Source organism: Alexandromys fortis, unplaced genomic scaffold (genome assembly GCF_014885135.2).
Source record: "Alexandromys fortis isolate MF-2015 unplaced genomic scaffold, M_Fortis_MF-2015_v1.1 scaffold_39, whole genome shotgun sequence".
Lineage (NCBI taxonomy): Eukaryota > Metazoa > Chordata > Mammalia > Rodentia > Cricetidae > Alexandromys > Alexandromys fortis.
In genome coordinates, this window is record NW_026067918.1 from 6152565 (window position 1) to 6166850 (window position 14286).

Below are 14286 nucleotides of genomic sequence, written 5' to 3' on the forward strand. Positions count from 1 at the left end.
TCATCAAACTCCCCAAGGATATACGGTCTTCGGAATTTCTTTGTGGTTGAAGCCAAAAGAAACCACCAGGGAACCGGATCAGAAAGCAAAGCAAAGCCAAACCGTGTTTCCCTTGGCCTATGGGCTGCTCATGGCTGGCTGAGTCTTCCTGACTCGGGGGACACTTTTTTTTTTTTAAAGACAGTGTCTCATGTCTCGGGCTAGCCTCAAACTCACTACACAGCTTAGGATGATCCCGAAGTTCTCATCTTCCTCTCTTTGCCTCCCAAGCACTGGGCTTTACAGTCATGCCCCCCCACCCCCACCACATACACCTTGTTTATTCCATGCTGGGGATTGATCCCAGGGCCCTGTGCATGCAAAATACATACTACTAAGCTACATTCGTGGTCAGCTTTCTTTCCCTTTTTGAGACAGGGTCTTACTAAGTAGCTAGCTCACCTGATAATTTATACTAGCCAAGGCTGGCCTTGAACTTTTAAAACCCTCCTACCTCAGTTTTCAAGATGATAGGATTATAGGTCTATACCACCATACCCATGCTGGGTACTGATTTTTGGTAGGAAAAGCTGCCCTACAGCTGATTCAGCAAGGACATTGGGCGAGATAAGGAGAACAGTAACAGCATGTTGGCACCTGGTGGCAGTAGCGACACGCTGATTCTAGGCTAGGTGCCTCCTGCTTTTCTCTTGCCTTAGGAAGTGAGAGCAGAATGCTGCGACCAGAAGAAAGTACTTCACTGTAATCTTTACTCTTCACTGTTCTCATCTCTGTTGGCAGTGATGGCTGACATACAGGCGAGGGATGCATTGCAAACAGGCCCCACGAGGTCATGAAGAGATAGTCTGGCACCTAAGGGCTCAGTAATGAACTTGGGTCAAAGCTACGGACTGTGTCCACTATACCTAAGTAAAGTCAGAAAATGTTTTCAGCCTTAAGAAGTCTACGTCAAATACCCACTCAGTCAATGTAGCCAAAGAGCCAGAGACAGCAGGTAAAGAAGCTGACGAATCTGTGTTTCCATAAAACTCTATTTACAGAAACAGGGGCTGAGCCAAACTTGGCCACCTGCGTCTGTGTATACAGGGCCCCGGAATAATGATGAGCCCACTGGAAGTCAGAAGTAAAAAACACTTCGAGGGATGGCGAGATGGCTCAGTGTGTGAGTGCACTTGCTGCCGCGTCTACCGACCTGAGTTTGATCCCCACACCTCCCCCCACAGTGCTCTTTGACAACACCTTAACAGGTATCCAGCTCAGCAACACAGAACTCTGTAGAATGCTAATCACGTAAACTGCCAGCATCCTTAGAGAGGATGGGACCATTTGCAGCCCCTGCAGTAGGGCAGCAGTAACTCCCTGATTCATGTCAGCCCGCCCATCACTGTCACATGATTGACTATGGCCCCTTGACACCTGATCTTGAAATGTCCCTTCTAAACAAACACCATTTGTGGTCTGTGAGAAACTCCTCCTCTCGTGAGTTCTTCTTTCTCCTCCCTCTCCTCCTTTCTTTGGGGTTACTGAAGTTTGTTCTTTGAGGCCAGTAAACATCTTTTCTGTGGTGGGATCCGTCCAAGGCTCCTGCATCTCCTTCCCACCTCCTCAAGCCATCCCAGATTAGGTAGGTGGCTGCATCCAGCACCTCTGGGGCTCTGTCCCAAGTCTGCACCAAGGCTGGGCCGTGTCCAGGCCCCTGGGTCCATCCACCTTACAAACACACTGGGGGTGGGGGGGGGGGAGGCTTCCTTGCCGTTTCCTTACTGCGTTCCCCAGCATCATCCCCACTTATCCCAGCTGGCTGCCCTTCGGTTTGGCTGAAATTCACACCGCAATTGTAAAAGGCTCGTCCTGTTCTGAGTTTCATAGATGGTCTGGTTTCCATCACTCCCCTGCAGCTTTGATTATGCTGATCTTAATGCTGCTTCTGGTTTTAAATGCCCACTCACAAATCATGTTGTCTGCCGCTTCTGCTCATGATGAGCAACAATATCACACTGAAGATGGATAATGCGGCCTAGATGAGAATGACCTGCATGGTAATGGCTCCGTGGCACGGCACCAATCAACTTTAGGAAACAAGCGTGCGTGCTTAAAGAGGACATGGTTTCAGGGCTGAAAAGATGGCTCAGTGGGATAAGTGTTTGCTGTGCAAACATCGAGGACCTGGGTTTGAATCCCCAGAACACACATAAGGCCAGACACGGTAGCACACTCATAATCCCAGCATGACCTGCAGGATGAGAGGCAGAGACCGCGGAATTCAGAATCTGAAAGCTCATGGGGAGACTAGCTCAGTATATGTAGCAACAAAGCAGAAGGTTTCAATTACCGGGAAGGAGAGGCCTGTCTTGTAGCAGTTTTCTTCCGAGATTGAAACATTCTATCCCACAGGGACGCTCTTGAAACAGAAAGGTAAACAACTCAAAATAGCTGCAGAAGTCCCTGAAACTGACCAGATTTCACTAGGCCCTCCCTGCCAGAGTAAGCAACAAAAGCTAAGCTTCCCCTTCTAAGGAAGCTGCGCTGCAAGAGGCTTAGGGGAGCGGAGCTGTAAGGACTCTCAGACCAGACCAGCTGCTCAGAGGAAGTAGAAACCAAGAGGTTCCAAAAGGTTTAAATCAGAGCCACTTGGAAATGCCTGCGGTTGTGCAGTGTGCTCCAGGTTCCCCAGATTTGTGAGCTGTCACCCATGCTGATGCTGCAGCTGTCTTTGTTCCTGTAAGTGACCCCTCACCCATCCTCCTGTAAGTGACCCCTCACCCATCCTCCTGTAAGTGACCCCAATAAAACTCATTGATTCACCAAGTTAGACATCAGTAGTATTTGTATTTTGGTCTATTGTAGGCTCCCTCATTGTGGACAACAGATGTGTATTGTGTCTCCTCAGGAAAAATTTTGTCACACAACAAGGACTGACCCCTAAGGTTGCCCTCTGACCCCCAGAGACGTGTTGTGTCATGCCATGCATGTACCTTCACTCTCGCATAGGAAAATACAGGATATGTGCCCAGGGTATGCAAGACTACAATGCCCGCTCTCCATTCTGCTCATTTTCTGGCCCTGTTCCTAACAAGCCTCCAAAAGAGACAACTGTGCTCCCCCCAGGACCACAGTTTTAGCTTCTCTCCTCACAGTTCCAACACGGTTTGCCTTTAAAGCGTCTGGGCTCAGGCTGCAGGTGCATAAAACACATGCCTCTCACGTCATCCTGCAGTCTGCTCCCCTCTCCCTAAAATACTCCTTCTACAGCTCCCCACTGCAGGAGGGGAGGGGAAACTGGTGGCTGCTTTGTTTTTTTTTTTTGTTTGTTTGTTTGTTTTGTTTTGTTTTTTGTTTTTATCAGCGTTGGCATTGGATCTTCCTGGATCTTCCTGTCTGGCTACAGGACTCCTGTCTGTTGGGTTTCTATTTTTCACTAAAGGTTAAAAAGCATCCTCATTATTGTGACCCCAGAATAAATCATTTACTCTAGATTAGCTATGTGGAGATGCTCTAAGACTAGGCAGACACACACTGGGTGCCTCTGACCCTGCTGTCAGGTCGTTTTGTGTGAATGTGTATGCGCAGAGGTTATGAGGGTGATTTCGGGTATCTTCCTCTATCTCTTCACCTTATTTTTTAAGACAGGGCCTCTCACTGAATCTGTGGTTTTCACTGTTTGCTGCACTGGCCGACCAGGGAGCCCCCAGGACCCACCTGTCTCCAGCCCTCAACTCTGGGATTCCAGGTGTGTGCCACCCTGCCCTGCTTTTTTGTGGGTGCTCAGGGTCTGAACTCGGGTTGTCATGCTTGCACAGCAAGCACTTTCAACACGGAACCATGTCTTCACCCCGAGTCCCCCAGTTCTTAATGTGGCTGTAGAAGGGTATGTTTTCCTCAATGAGACATTACTGGTAATGACATGGTGCAGCAGATTTAGATTCTTGTCAACGCCTCCTGCTGTCTTTGGGATCCCAATCAGGACGGCACTTTACATGCAATCTCTCTGGCCTGACCTGGACTGTGTCTCCCGTGAACCCTAATTCTGATAATACTGAGAATTTGGCAGAGGCTGGTCACATGGGCTTGATGTCTTTTTTACACCAAAGTATTTTCCTCCTTGGTGGCAGTTTGTTCTCTTAACTGATTTTTGTCTCTATTTTATTTTTGTTTTATTTTTTTAAGATCTTATATTCTTGTTATTATGATGATGATTGTGTGTGTGTGCGCGCGCGCGTGCGTGCATGTGTGTGTGTTGAGGTGGTGGATGAGTCCCTGAAGAGGCTAGAAGAGCTCCTTGGGCTCCCTGGAGCTGAAGTCATAGGCAGTGGTGCGACACTTGATACGGGTACTGAGACTGAACTCTGGTCCTCTAGAAGAGTAGGAAGTGTGCTGTTAACCACGGAGCCATCTCTCCAGTCCCTTCACTGTGCTCTTATCTACACTTAAGTGTCTGCTTTGAGGCATCCTGGATTTGTGGCTTCTGGGATGAGATAGAATATATAGTTTGTATTCTATAGCCTTGTGCAGTACGGGCCTAAGGCTTTGATATCTTACAGACACTTTGTTATATATCCCCTCTCCATCTGAGATCCCGGAAAGAGCACATTCCCCACATAAGTTTCTGGATTATGACATTTTACAGCCCCCTTATATACATGCAGATAGTATATCCTGGGCTTTCTCTCTCTGCCTGGACTGTCTTAGCTTCCTGAACTCCACGGAAAAGGCCATGTCTGCAGTACTCGAAGCCCTCCCAGGCTCTGAAGTCACTCACCACCTTGCCTTTGGAGTCCCCTGTATGTGAGCACTTCTCTTCTCTAGTCCATGGTAACTATTAGTGCTCCTTAGTCCCTTTGAGAAGGGACATCCACGCCGTTTGAGTGTACCCTGTTTTTGGAAGAACTGGGGCGCTGTCCATGCTACTTGGAAGGTTTTATACAAACCGTGTTTTACACGGTGGCTGGCACAATGTGGGGGATGCACCCGTGCCCACTGACGTGCACACAGGATGAATGAGTGAGTGAGTGAGTGAATGAATTAGATCAAGAGAACTTAGAAGATTCAGTATCTGCAGCTTCCACAAGACCCTAAAATTTGGGGTCTTTATTTAGGGTCCAAATGAAACACTGAGTGAGTCCAAGAGACCCCAAAAGACAGGGACTAGGTGCAGAGTCCCCTATTCAGTGCCACCACACCCACCTCTGCTGCTCTGTCCAACCCTGGTGACATCTGGGTTTCACCAGTGGTTCCTCTAAGAACTGTGGCTGTGTTATTGTCTTATAGCTGACTCCGGTCTCCCTTTTTTTACACAGAGAGAACTAACAAGTGGTGGTGGGAGGGGCGGACCTACCATAATGTGTCTTGTAAAGGTTGCAGGCGGTAATCCGAGGCAGGACCCTGGCATGGCAGTCGGATGCTCCTGCAGCCCGCTTTTCCAGATTCCGCATGCAGCACAGGCTCGAAAGCCCCAGCATGAGGAGGTGGTCAGGAGCTACCTCCCTCAAGCTCACTGTCTAAGCAAGCACCCTACAGGTATAACCATGGGCTTGGTTTGGTTCCTACAGCCTCAAAGATCATAGGCACTGCCTCCCCGATCTGCAGTTCATCAAGGTCTCCTTCCTCAACCTGTGGCTGCCAGAGGCAGATTCCCATTTGCCACTACCTTTCTTCTCATGAGAATCCATCTAAAGCAGCAATTCTCAACCAGTGGGTCGTGACCCCTTGGAGGGGGGGTCAAATGACCCTTTTACAAGGGCCACATATCCTGCATATTAGGTATTTACATTACAATTCAAAACAATTAATTCAAAATAATTACAGTTATGAAGTAGCAACGAAAATAATTTTATGGCTGGGGGGTGTCACTGCAACATGAGAAACTATATTAAAGGGTCTCAGCATCAGGAAGGTTGAGAACCCCTGCTCTTAAAGCATGAGCTGAACCAGAAAGGGTTAATCAGCCTTGTCTGCTTCTGTGTTTATCAGAGAGCAAGGATACAGGCATCGGGAAGAAAGGAAGCAAATTGGTAAAAAACCCATGAGGCAGCTGGGCTGAAGGTCGGAGGCGTCTTTCCCCTCCTTCACTGCCTTCAGGTTTATACTCCTTCAAACTCTATATATGTAGTGCCAGCCACGGTGGCAGCAGATCTCCAACAACCCTGTCCCCAGGTCATTACCAGGGGTGAGAGGACTGCGGGGGCCTAAGAAGCACCTAGTGATGTGGGTACAACAGAGTAGCTAAGGTAACTGGGAGAGGATGTTGGAAATGTTTTTGCTCCATTTCCTTGAGGAATGTTCACAGAGACCAGCAGAAAGGGCAGGTGATGGTAGAGAGGGATATCGGAGTTGATATCAAGATGTCACGGGGGCATGGTGCCACCAGACAGAGCCTGGCCTATGAGTACAGTGCCTGGGGCATGGCTGTCACTTGTGGGCACTGGCCTAGTGGAGCACATGTGCTCACCCATTTCTGGGAGAGCTTGGTCTCTGAATGCTCGTGAGGTCACCTCCTCGGGGCTCTCAGACCCAGGGACACTGTCTGACCCTGGAGGTTCTCATGGTCTGATGGAGTCAAAGCAAAAATGACTCTGCCAAGAGGACAGAGAGCCAAGCCTGCCCTCTCCCAGGACACGGGATCAGAGCAGTCTGGGGATGTCATGAGTCATCATTAGCCCTTGGCTGTTTATTTTTCTTTTGGTTTGGCTTTGGTGATATTTCTTACATTCTAAAGGTCCTTCCTTCCTTCCCCATCCACTTTCTGATTTGAGTTTTACAAAAGGCGTCATTTTCGCCATGAGGCTAAAGTGAACATGGCTTAGGAGTCCAAGAGGCAAGAAGAATGAGCTAAAAGTAGGTCATACTTCAACCTGGAGCATGCAAGTACCTCTTGCATTGTTTGGGGCTTCCTGTAGCAAACACACTCTTAACATATAGGCTTTAACATACAGGCTTTAACATATAGGATGCAGTGTCTGACCATGAAGGCATTTAACCCATTGCATCTGGAACACAGCACCATTTAACCCACAGGGCTCCATTGTATCTTGGTCACAGATACAAGGCTGATGCAGTCTCCTGAGGTGTAAAAAAAGGCCTCATGTGAAGACGAAAAAGGGGCAATGCAGGAAACTCCTCACATACCTGGCCCATAGACATAGGGCTGGTCTTCACAGTAGGGGTCCACTGTGCAGGTGGGGAGCAGAAGAGCTTCCTGCTGGCCTGGATGAAGGCAATGAGCTTGGTATTCTGACCCATCAGATGTGTGTGTGTGTGTGTGTGTGTGTGTGTGTGTGTGCGCACGCACGTGTGTGTGTTCATGTATGTTTGGGGGTACATACATGTTCATGCCTGTGTATGTGGAGGCCAGAAGACCACCTTAGGGTGTTGCTCCCCTGGCATTGTTCACCATTTTGTCTTGAGACGCGGTGTCTCAGCAGCCTGCAGCTTATCAATGGCTGCTGGTCAGCTAGCCCCAGGGATCCTCCTGTCTCTGCCTCTCGGTGCCAGGATTACAGGGATGCACCACACTGCCTCGAGGCCATAGCCACACTGAGGCCCTGTTTGACTCAATGGAATTAACGGAGAGGAAGAACTTGCTAGGTAAGGTGGTCCAGAGAAAGAGGGCGAGCTGAGATGGTGAGGGAAACAGTGGATTTGGCTCGGCTGGCAAAATGCTGGTGGAAGGGCAACTCTGGGGGGGGGGCAGGGCCCATAGGACAGAGATGGTGACAGTAAATCACAGAGACTCTGAGGAACACCTGCCCAGGGATGTCTGGAAGGCAGCCAGCCCCATAGAAGGAGCCCAGGTTTATGCTGGAGCCAGATGTGGCCATCACTAGCAATTAGGGGGGAAATAAGTCACAGGAACAGAGGAAGTTGCCCAGGAAGTGTGTGCGGAATGAAAAGAGAAGCTGCGTCAGGGATAGACTGCTGGGTAGTGACATTTGAGGATGGGTCACTGGGTGAGCAACAGGCAAAAGAGCCTTCTGGGAAGACAGTCTAAGACTGGGGGACCAGGAATATCCAGTAACAAGAGAAAGGGAGGCTCCCAGAAGCAAGGAGCCACTTAGAGCACTGATCGCAGCCTCTGCTAACCCTTCTCCTCTGTCTTATGCATCGCAGGCTTACACTACAGCATGCTGCTACATCTTGGTTTAATTTACAGCGTGGCTACCTGTTAGCCGGCTTCCGAGAGAAAGACTCTAAAAGCCTGTTTGTCTGCTTGAGTACCTCACCCACACCTGAATTCTGCTAGCATCATCACCCACACCTGAACTTCCACTAAAGTCATCACTCATGCCTGTACTTCCGCTAACGTCATCACTCACGCCTGAACTTCCGTTAACATCATCACTCACGCCTGAACTTCCGCTAACGTCATCACCCACGCCTGAACTTCCCGCTAACGTCATCACTCTTGCCACGATGGGGTTGAGGATGCTCAGCAAGCTTGTGCCAGCAACCTCCCAGGTACGAAGTAAGTGCAGAAGACCGAAAGGTGTGAGGCTGTGCTCCAGACTCCAGGCGCTGGCTTACCTGGCACTCTCCAAGGTGGCAGATGCAGTCTTTTCTACAGCTCCAAATCCTACACCGACAGCGAGACCCTCTGCAACAGACACAAGACCCAGAGATTAGGAGTCACCTCTCCTGCCATCCTGGTGTCAGGCAGGACGGCTTCAGGCTGCAAGTAACAGAAAAATCAATGTAACGGTGGCATTTTGAATCTGGGTTCGTAAACTCCAGTCTGTTTCCTGTTTGATGTATATGAAAGTGTGTGTGTGTGTGTGTGTGTGTGTGTGTGTGTGTATGTGAGAGAGAGAGAGAGAGAGAGAGAGAGAGAGAGAGAGAGAGAGAGAGAGAATGAATAGATTATCAACATGATAAAATTTAGAATTACTGTGGAAACAAATCCTTGGACATATCTGTATGATCTAACCCCACATGTACTCCCAAATCAGAGCAAGAACCAATACCCACTGACACCAGCCCCTCCCCCTGTGTGTGTGTAGGTGATGCTCCTATGAACTAAGCAGGAAGAATCCCCAGTACTTGTCTGGGTCAAGACCAAGGGTTTTTGGGGTTATGCTGGAGCATTTTTATGAGAAAGGCATTAACTGCTGAGCGAGAGGAGCTGGTGTTTCTTCAAGGAGCCACTGTCCCTTTGAATGACCTGCTTCTTTCATTGAGTCCTGTTCAGTTGGAGTAGGTCAGACACAGGCACCAAGCAATGGAGTCATAGATGCACGCAGAAGGCTGAGGGTCAGAATTCACGTAAGACCAAGAATGGCTTGGAGCCCCAAAGGTCCTGCTAAGTCCTCAACGACTCCTCGGTACTTCGTTTTACCTTTATGCCCTCTCTCCTGGTGAATCTTTCACACTGTACCTGTGCCACTGTGGCAGTCTAGTTGAGAATTTGGGATTCTGGTTTCTCTCTAAGTATCTTAACTCTAGAATACAGAGTTTTAGAACCTTCTGAAGTAGTGGAAATCCCCAAGTCCCAGCCTGGGCCATTTCCAACCCAAAGTCACATGTTTGCAGGGGGAATTTCTTCCTAAGACCACACAGCAGCTTGAGGCTCCTCAGCCTGGCTTCCCCCAAATATATGCTACACATGACAGCAAGCCATACAGAAGTCGCCAGGGCACTCCTTCCTGAAAGCTCTATGGAAAAGGAAGCCAGAGCTAAGTCAGTCAGCACCAAGGCCACCAGCTAAATCAAGATCAAGGTGACCTGATTATTCCAAATTGAATTTTGGGGGGGGTACTATTGAGGATGAAATCCAGGATCCTGCAAAGGCTAGATAAACCCTCTGCCAGTGAGCCCCCAAAAGTGAGCTTATTAAGACTTCATTCATGGGGCTAGAGAGGTGGCTCAGAGGTTTAGATCGCCTGTTGCTCTTGCAGAGGACCCAAGTTTGATTTCTAGTACCCACACGATGGCTCACAGTTCCAGGAGATCTGATTCCCCCTTCTGGCCTCTGCAGGCACCAGGGATGCATGTGGTGTACAAACCTACAAGCAGGCAAATCACGCATACATACAAAATGAAACGAATAGATTTTGTCTTATAGTTCAGTCACTCCAGTTTGTCTCTGAGGATCCTGCCTGTCTGCTCAGCCCCACTTGTCAAGTGTTTCCTCCGTGATGATGATGATGGCTTCCTACTAGGATCTTATTTCAAAATCCTCATCTTCTAGAGTCCTTTTCCTTAGAAAGGTGGGGGGGGGGTGGCGATGATCCTCAGAACTCCAGGCCGATATGTGGATTATAGGCAGTGACTGTCATCTCCAGGCTCTGGAGCAGAGGGCAAAGGGGATAGGGTCCTGGCTCAGGTAAGTTCTGGTTCATAGAGCCTGGGACGCTGTCTGTTCTTCCTCTTCTCCAGATGTTCCCACCCAGAGTCCAAGCCACAGTCCCAAGCAGAGGGCTAGATGTACCCGATATTAATATCTGCCTGGTATTTCTGATGCACTCCCACATGGGGCAGGCAGGGATGAATTTATTCCAGCTCAGGGCAGGCTGCAGTGGGGATGGCTGAGGTCCTGGGCAGCCTTGTTCTGTAGAGCTTCCCACACCACACCCATGAGAAAACAAAGCTGGGGTACATCCAAGTTGTTGCCCCCAGGCAGCCTCCACCTTCAAGTGACCCAGACATTACCAAACTGCTGTCCTCTGCCACGTTCAACACAGCTGAGGCCCCCAACCCACTCCCACGGGTGACGCTGGATTGCCAAGAAAAGGATCTTCCCTGGGACTCTGGCCAGCTGAGGGCAGGCATTAAAAATTGGGAAGGGACTAAAGGCTTCTATTGACCCTAGACTTGCAGACTTCCCTTTGGGGGAAAATTGCTCTTTAAAGCCATGAACAACAGCTGCTTGGTTCCTCTGTTAATGCTTTTTTTTTCTAATTAGTCATTTTAATGTAAATCACAGAGCAGCCTAGAGCAATGGTACATAAGTTAATCAGCAAAATACTCCCCCCCTCCAGTGGCTCAGCACACAGCTCAGCACTCTGACATATGCATGCTCACTGGTGCTTTGGGATGGGACAATGGATGAGCAAAGTGACCCAGCTGTAGAGGGGTGGGCTGGCCTTGAACCGATGTCACCATCTGTCACCATTCCCAGAATGCTGTTTGATCTTCAGTTTGCTGTCTGGGCTCATGGCTTTTTTTCATAGATGTGATGTGGCCCTGTGGGCATCAAACACCAGTTTCTGCAGCTCCGTTCTCAGTAGAATGAATGCTTCAGTTCCCAGGCAGTTATGCACCTAAGGCAGACCACCAGCAGGGGGCCCTCTACTAGAGAACTTTGGGTGATGGTTTCCAAGGTGGCAGTCCAGAGGAAGGGAGCAACAACTCACTGCCTCTAGAGCATGGGGCTGACCTCGAAGGTGGCCATGGGCAGCTCAGGTTCCCACTGGATTAAGCAAGGGAGGAAGGTAACAGGGGGAGAGGAGGGTTTTATCACTGTGCTCAAAGGTGGGAGGTGATAGGAATGAGTTAAACGAAAGAGAAGCTAAGATAAATTACACACGCAGAAAGAACATAAATTAGGGAATCAACAGATGGAAGAAGAAACCGCTGGTGGGAGAGGAAGGGAGCTAAAATGCCGACTCCTACCCCAGGTGTTCCACCAAAAATGCAAATGAGAAAGGTAATTAAGACAAGACACTCACTGCCTGGAATATCATTAGGAAGCTTCTGCCATTAGCCCTGCCCCCCAGGACAGGGAAGGGAGATAAACTGCCTGGACCAGTGAGGATGGCTGCCTGCAGGAGAGGCCACATGGAGGTCAAGCCGAGCACCAAGGCTAAAGCTGCTGTAGCCACCACAGTCTTCCCCTGGGACCAGGATGGGGCTGTCTGTCCCTTGCCACTATCCTATCCTTCTGAGGCTCAGAGATCCTGGCAGAAGCGGGGTCAGGAAGATTTCTTGTGAGAGCCATAGGAGGTAGATGACTAACTACCGGAGGACATCAGGGAAGCTGCTTAAGTGAACCCACAGCTATTGAGACAACAGCACATGAGTTTCAGAGCCTCAGCATGGGGAGCGCCAGTCTGAGCTAAAGAGCTATTGGCAGTTAATGGCAGATGGGGGAGGGAGGGTCAGCTTTCTTGAAGGTTGTGGCCCCTTCTAGGTAGACCACCCTCCAGTCAAGACCACAAACTGCACTTGATGGGTCTTTAAAGAGGGGAGGGCGACACAAAATTGGGTGTGTAGAGAAGCTGGGATGGATCTGGGGGGAGCAGGAAGAGGAATGAATATGATCTAAATGTGCTGTACAAAATTGTCAAAAAACTTTGAGAGAGAGATAGAAAGAGACAGAGAGAGAGAGAGAGAGAGAGAGAGAGAGAGAGAGAGAGAGAGAACAGATAATGGAGGACCTTTGGCTGAGACAGATCCAATCTTGGGTTCTACCCCATTACATAAGGTTCTTACAGAACTGGAAGGAGTGATGTGGCTTTGTTTACAGGGTGATCTTGTTAGTGGCAACTGATCTGGGGGTAGTTAGAGCGGGCTAAAATTTTCTAGGGCTCATGACAGTGCTTGAAACATTCTAGAAATCCCTACTCTCTTCCTGCCAGTGATCGGCAACTCCAGTGAAAATTCAAAGTAGTCCAGAACGCCCCAGGAGTCCAAGTAGACAGGATGAAAGCCCAGGAGAAAGGAGAAGTGTCTTTTCTTCCTGCTGTGGGCGCCCCTGACTCTTGAAGGTCACGGGACAGAGTTCGCTTCAAGAGACTTTCTTGTCTTCCAAACATCAGCATCTATGTGACTTCCGCTTTGACAGCTGTCTTAGTTGCCACAGGCTGCCAGAACAAAGCACCTCAGACTGAGTGGTCTATAAATGAAAAAAGTTTCCATCTCACTCCTGGAGGCTGGAAGGACCAAGATCTTGACGCCAGCAGTTTCACAGCAGAGGTGGGTTTTGGAGGCCGCAAACATTTGGGCTGGCGTTTATGGAGGCTGGAGATGGGTGGAGTGGGAAGGGGCACTGTGAGAAGAAAGGATGTGTACCATCCTCTTGGCTCAGCTGCTTCCCCTTCTGGGGCAGAAACAGCTGCCTTGGAGCTTCTGAGGAGTAAAGCTTTCTTTTGCCTGATTGTGCTCCTAATGGCATGGGCTTGGGTACCAAGCAGTCTCGGCATAGTGAGGCTTCTCATCCCAGTTTGGTGGGACCAGGGATTATAGGGCTATAATATTCCCCCTCCAGACTCTACATAGCTCACACTGCTCCGGACAGAATACAGTCCCCCCTGAGAAGTTTTCCACAGAAACAACTCCAGGGCCCTCCGTCACTGACTGCCCAGGGTCTCCCCTGTGTGCCGTTATGACGTCACAGCCTAGCTCCTGCCCCTGAATCTCCTCACTGTGTGCCACCCATTCTCCAGTTGGACCTCCAGTCAATGTGTGCGTGATGTTAGTTCTCGAAGTTATGGCCAGAAAATGTCAACCCAAAGGCCACACAGGAAATCAGGGGAGCCGCTGTGGCTTATCCTCCTCAATTTGAAAACCATTAAAATTTAGGCAACTGCTAACATTTCCTGGGGAGGCTTCATAAATATTAAACATGGCCACTACCAGCAAACAAATCCACTGACAAGAGGCCCCAGGGGTGGAGGAGTGACTTGAAATGGGCAGGGTGAGTCATTCCCAAGTCCATTGAGGATGTAGTAAGGAGATGCTTGTTCAACTATGGCTGGAAAATTTAGGACAAGAAAAGGAATTTTCTTGAAGAATGATAGCCATGGTCGTCTTCTGGCCTGTTCCACACACATATACACATATGTGTACCAAGGAGTGTGCATGTGCACACGTGCATGCGAGTGCGTGCGCACGCACACAAGCCCAAGGCCAGAGCCTTGTGATGGCGTCTCCAGCGGCCCCTCTTGGTGGCAGCAGGAGGACTCACTAACTGACTGCTAAATGACTGGTGGACGTGTTGGAACAGGGGAACTTATTCATGTTTTTGTAACGTCTATGGACTTGACCTGAAGAAAACGAGAAGAAAGGATTTGTTTTTAGCCTCCTCGGAGGACTCCTGAATAAAATTAGACCCTGGCAGTTCCTTCAGGATGATGAATAACCCAAGATACAGGTTCATTTATCATGCCCTGGATTTGACTGCACCATAGCATAGGGGGAAAAAAAAAACAACAACCAGGCTGGAAAATAGTCCGAAGCCTCAATCACTATTCTGAATTGCTACCCCAAGGTCAGGCAGCAGCAGCCCAAACGTGTTCTGGAGTGCGGGCATTCTTAGACATATCAGCATCCCACCAGCAGATTAACAGTGGGTAA

The 14286-nt window shown here is 49.3% G+C and overlaps 1 protein-coding gene across 9 annotated transcripts in view; it reads right to left on the reverse strand.

Annotated features, from left to right (window-relative positions):
• The window catches only part of Slc39a11 (solute carrier family 39 member 11), a 421876-nt gene that overhangs the window by 57824 nt on the left and 349766 nt on the right, over nucleotides 1-14286 (reverse strand). For all 9 annotated transcript variants that reach the window (XM_050140478.1, XM_050140477.1, XM_050140474.1 and 6 more), the window contains one exon: nucleotides 8521-8590. In XM_050140478.1, the coding sequence (XP_049996435.1) occupies nucleotides 8521-8590 (70 nt within the window). The remainder of the gene's footprint in view (nucleotides 1-8520; nucleotides 8591-14286) is intronic.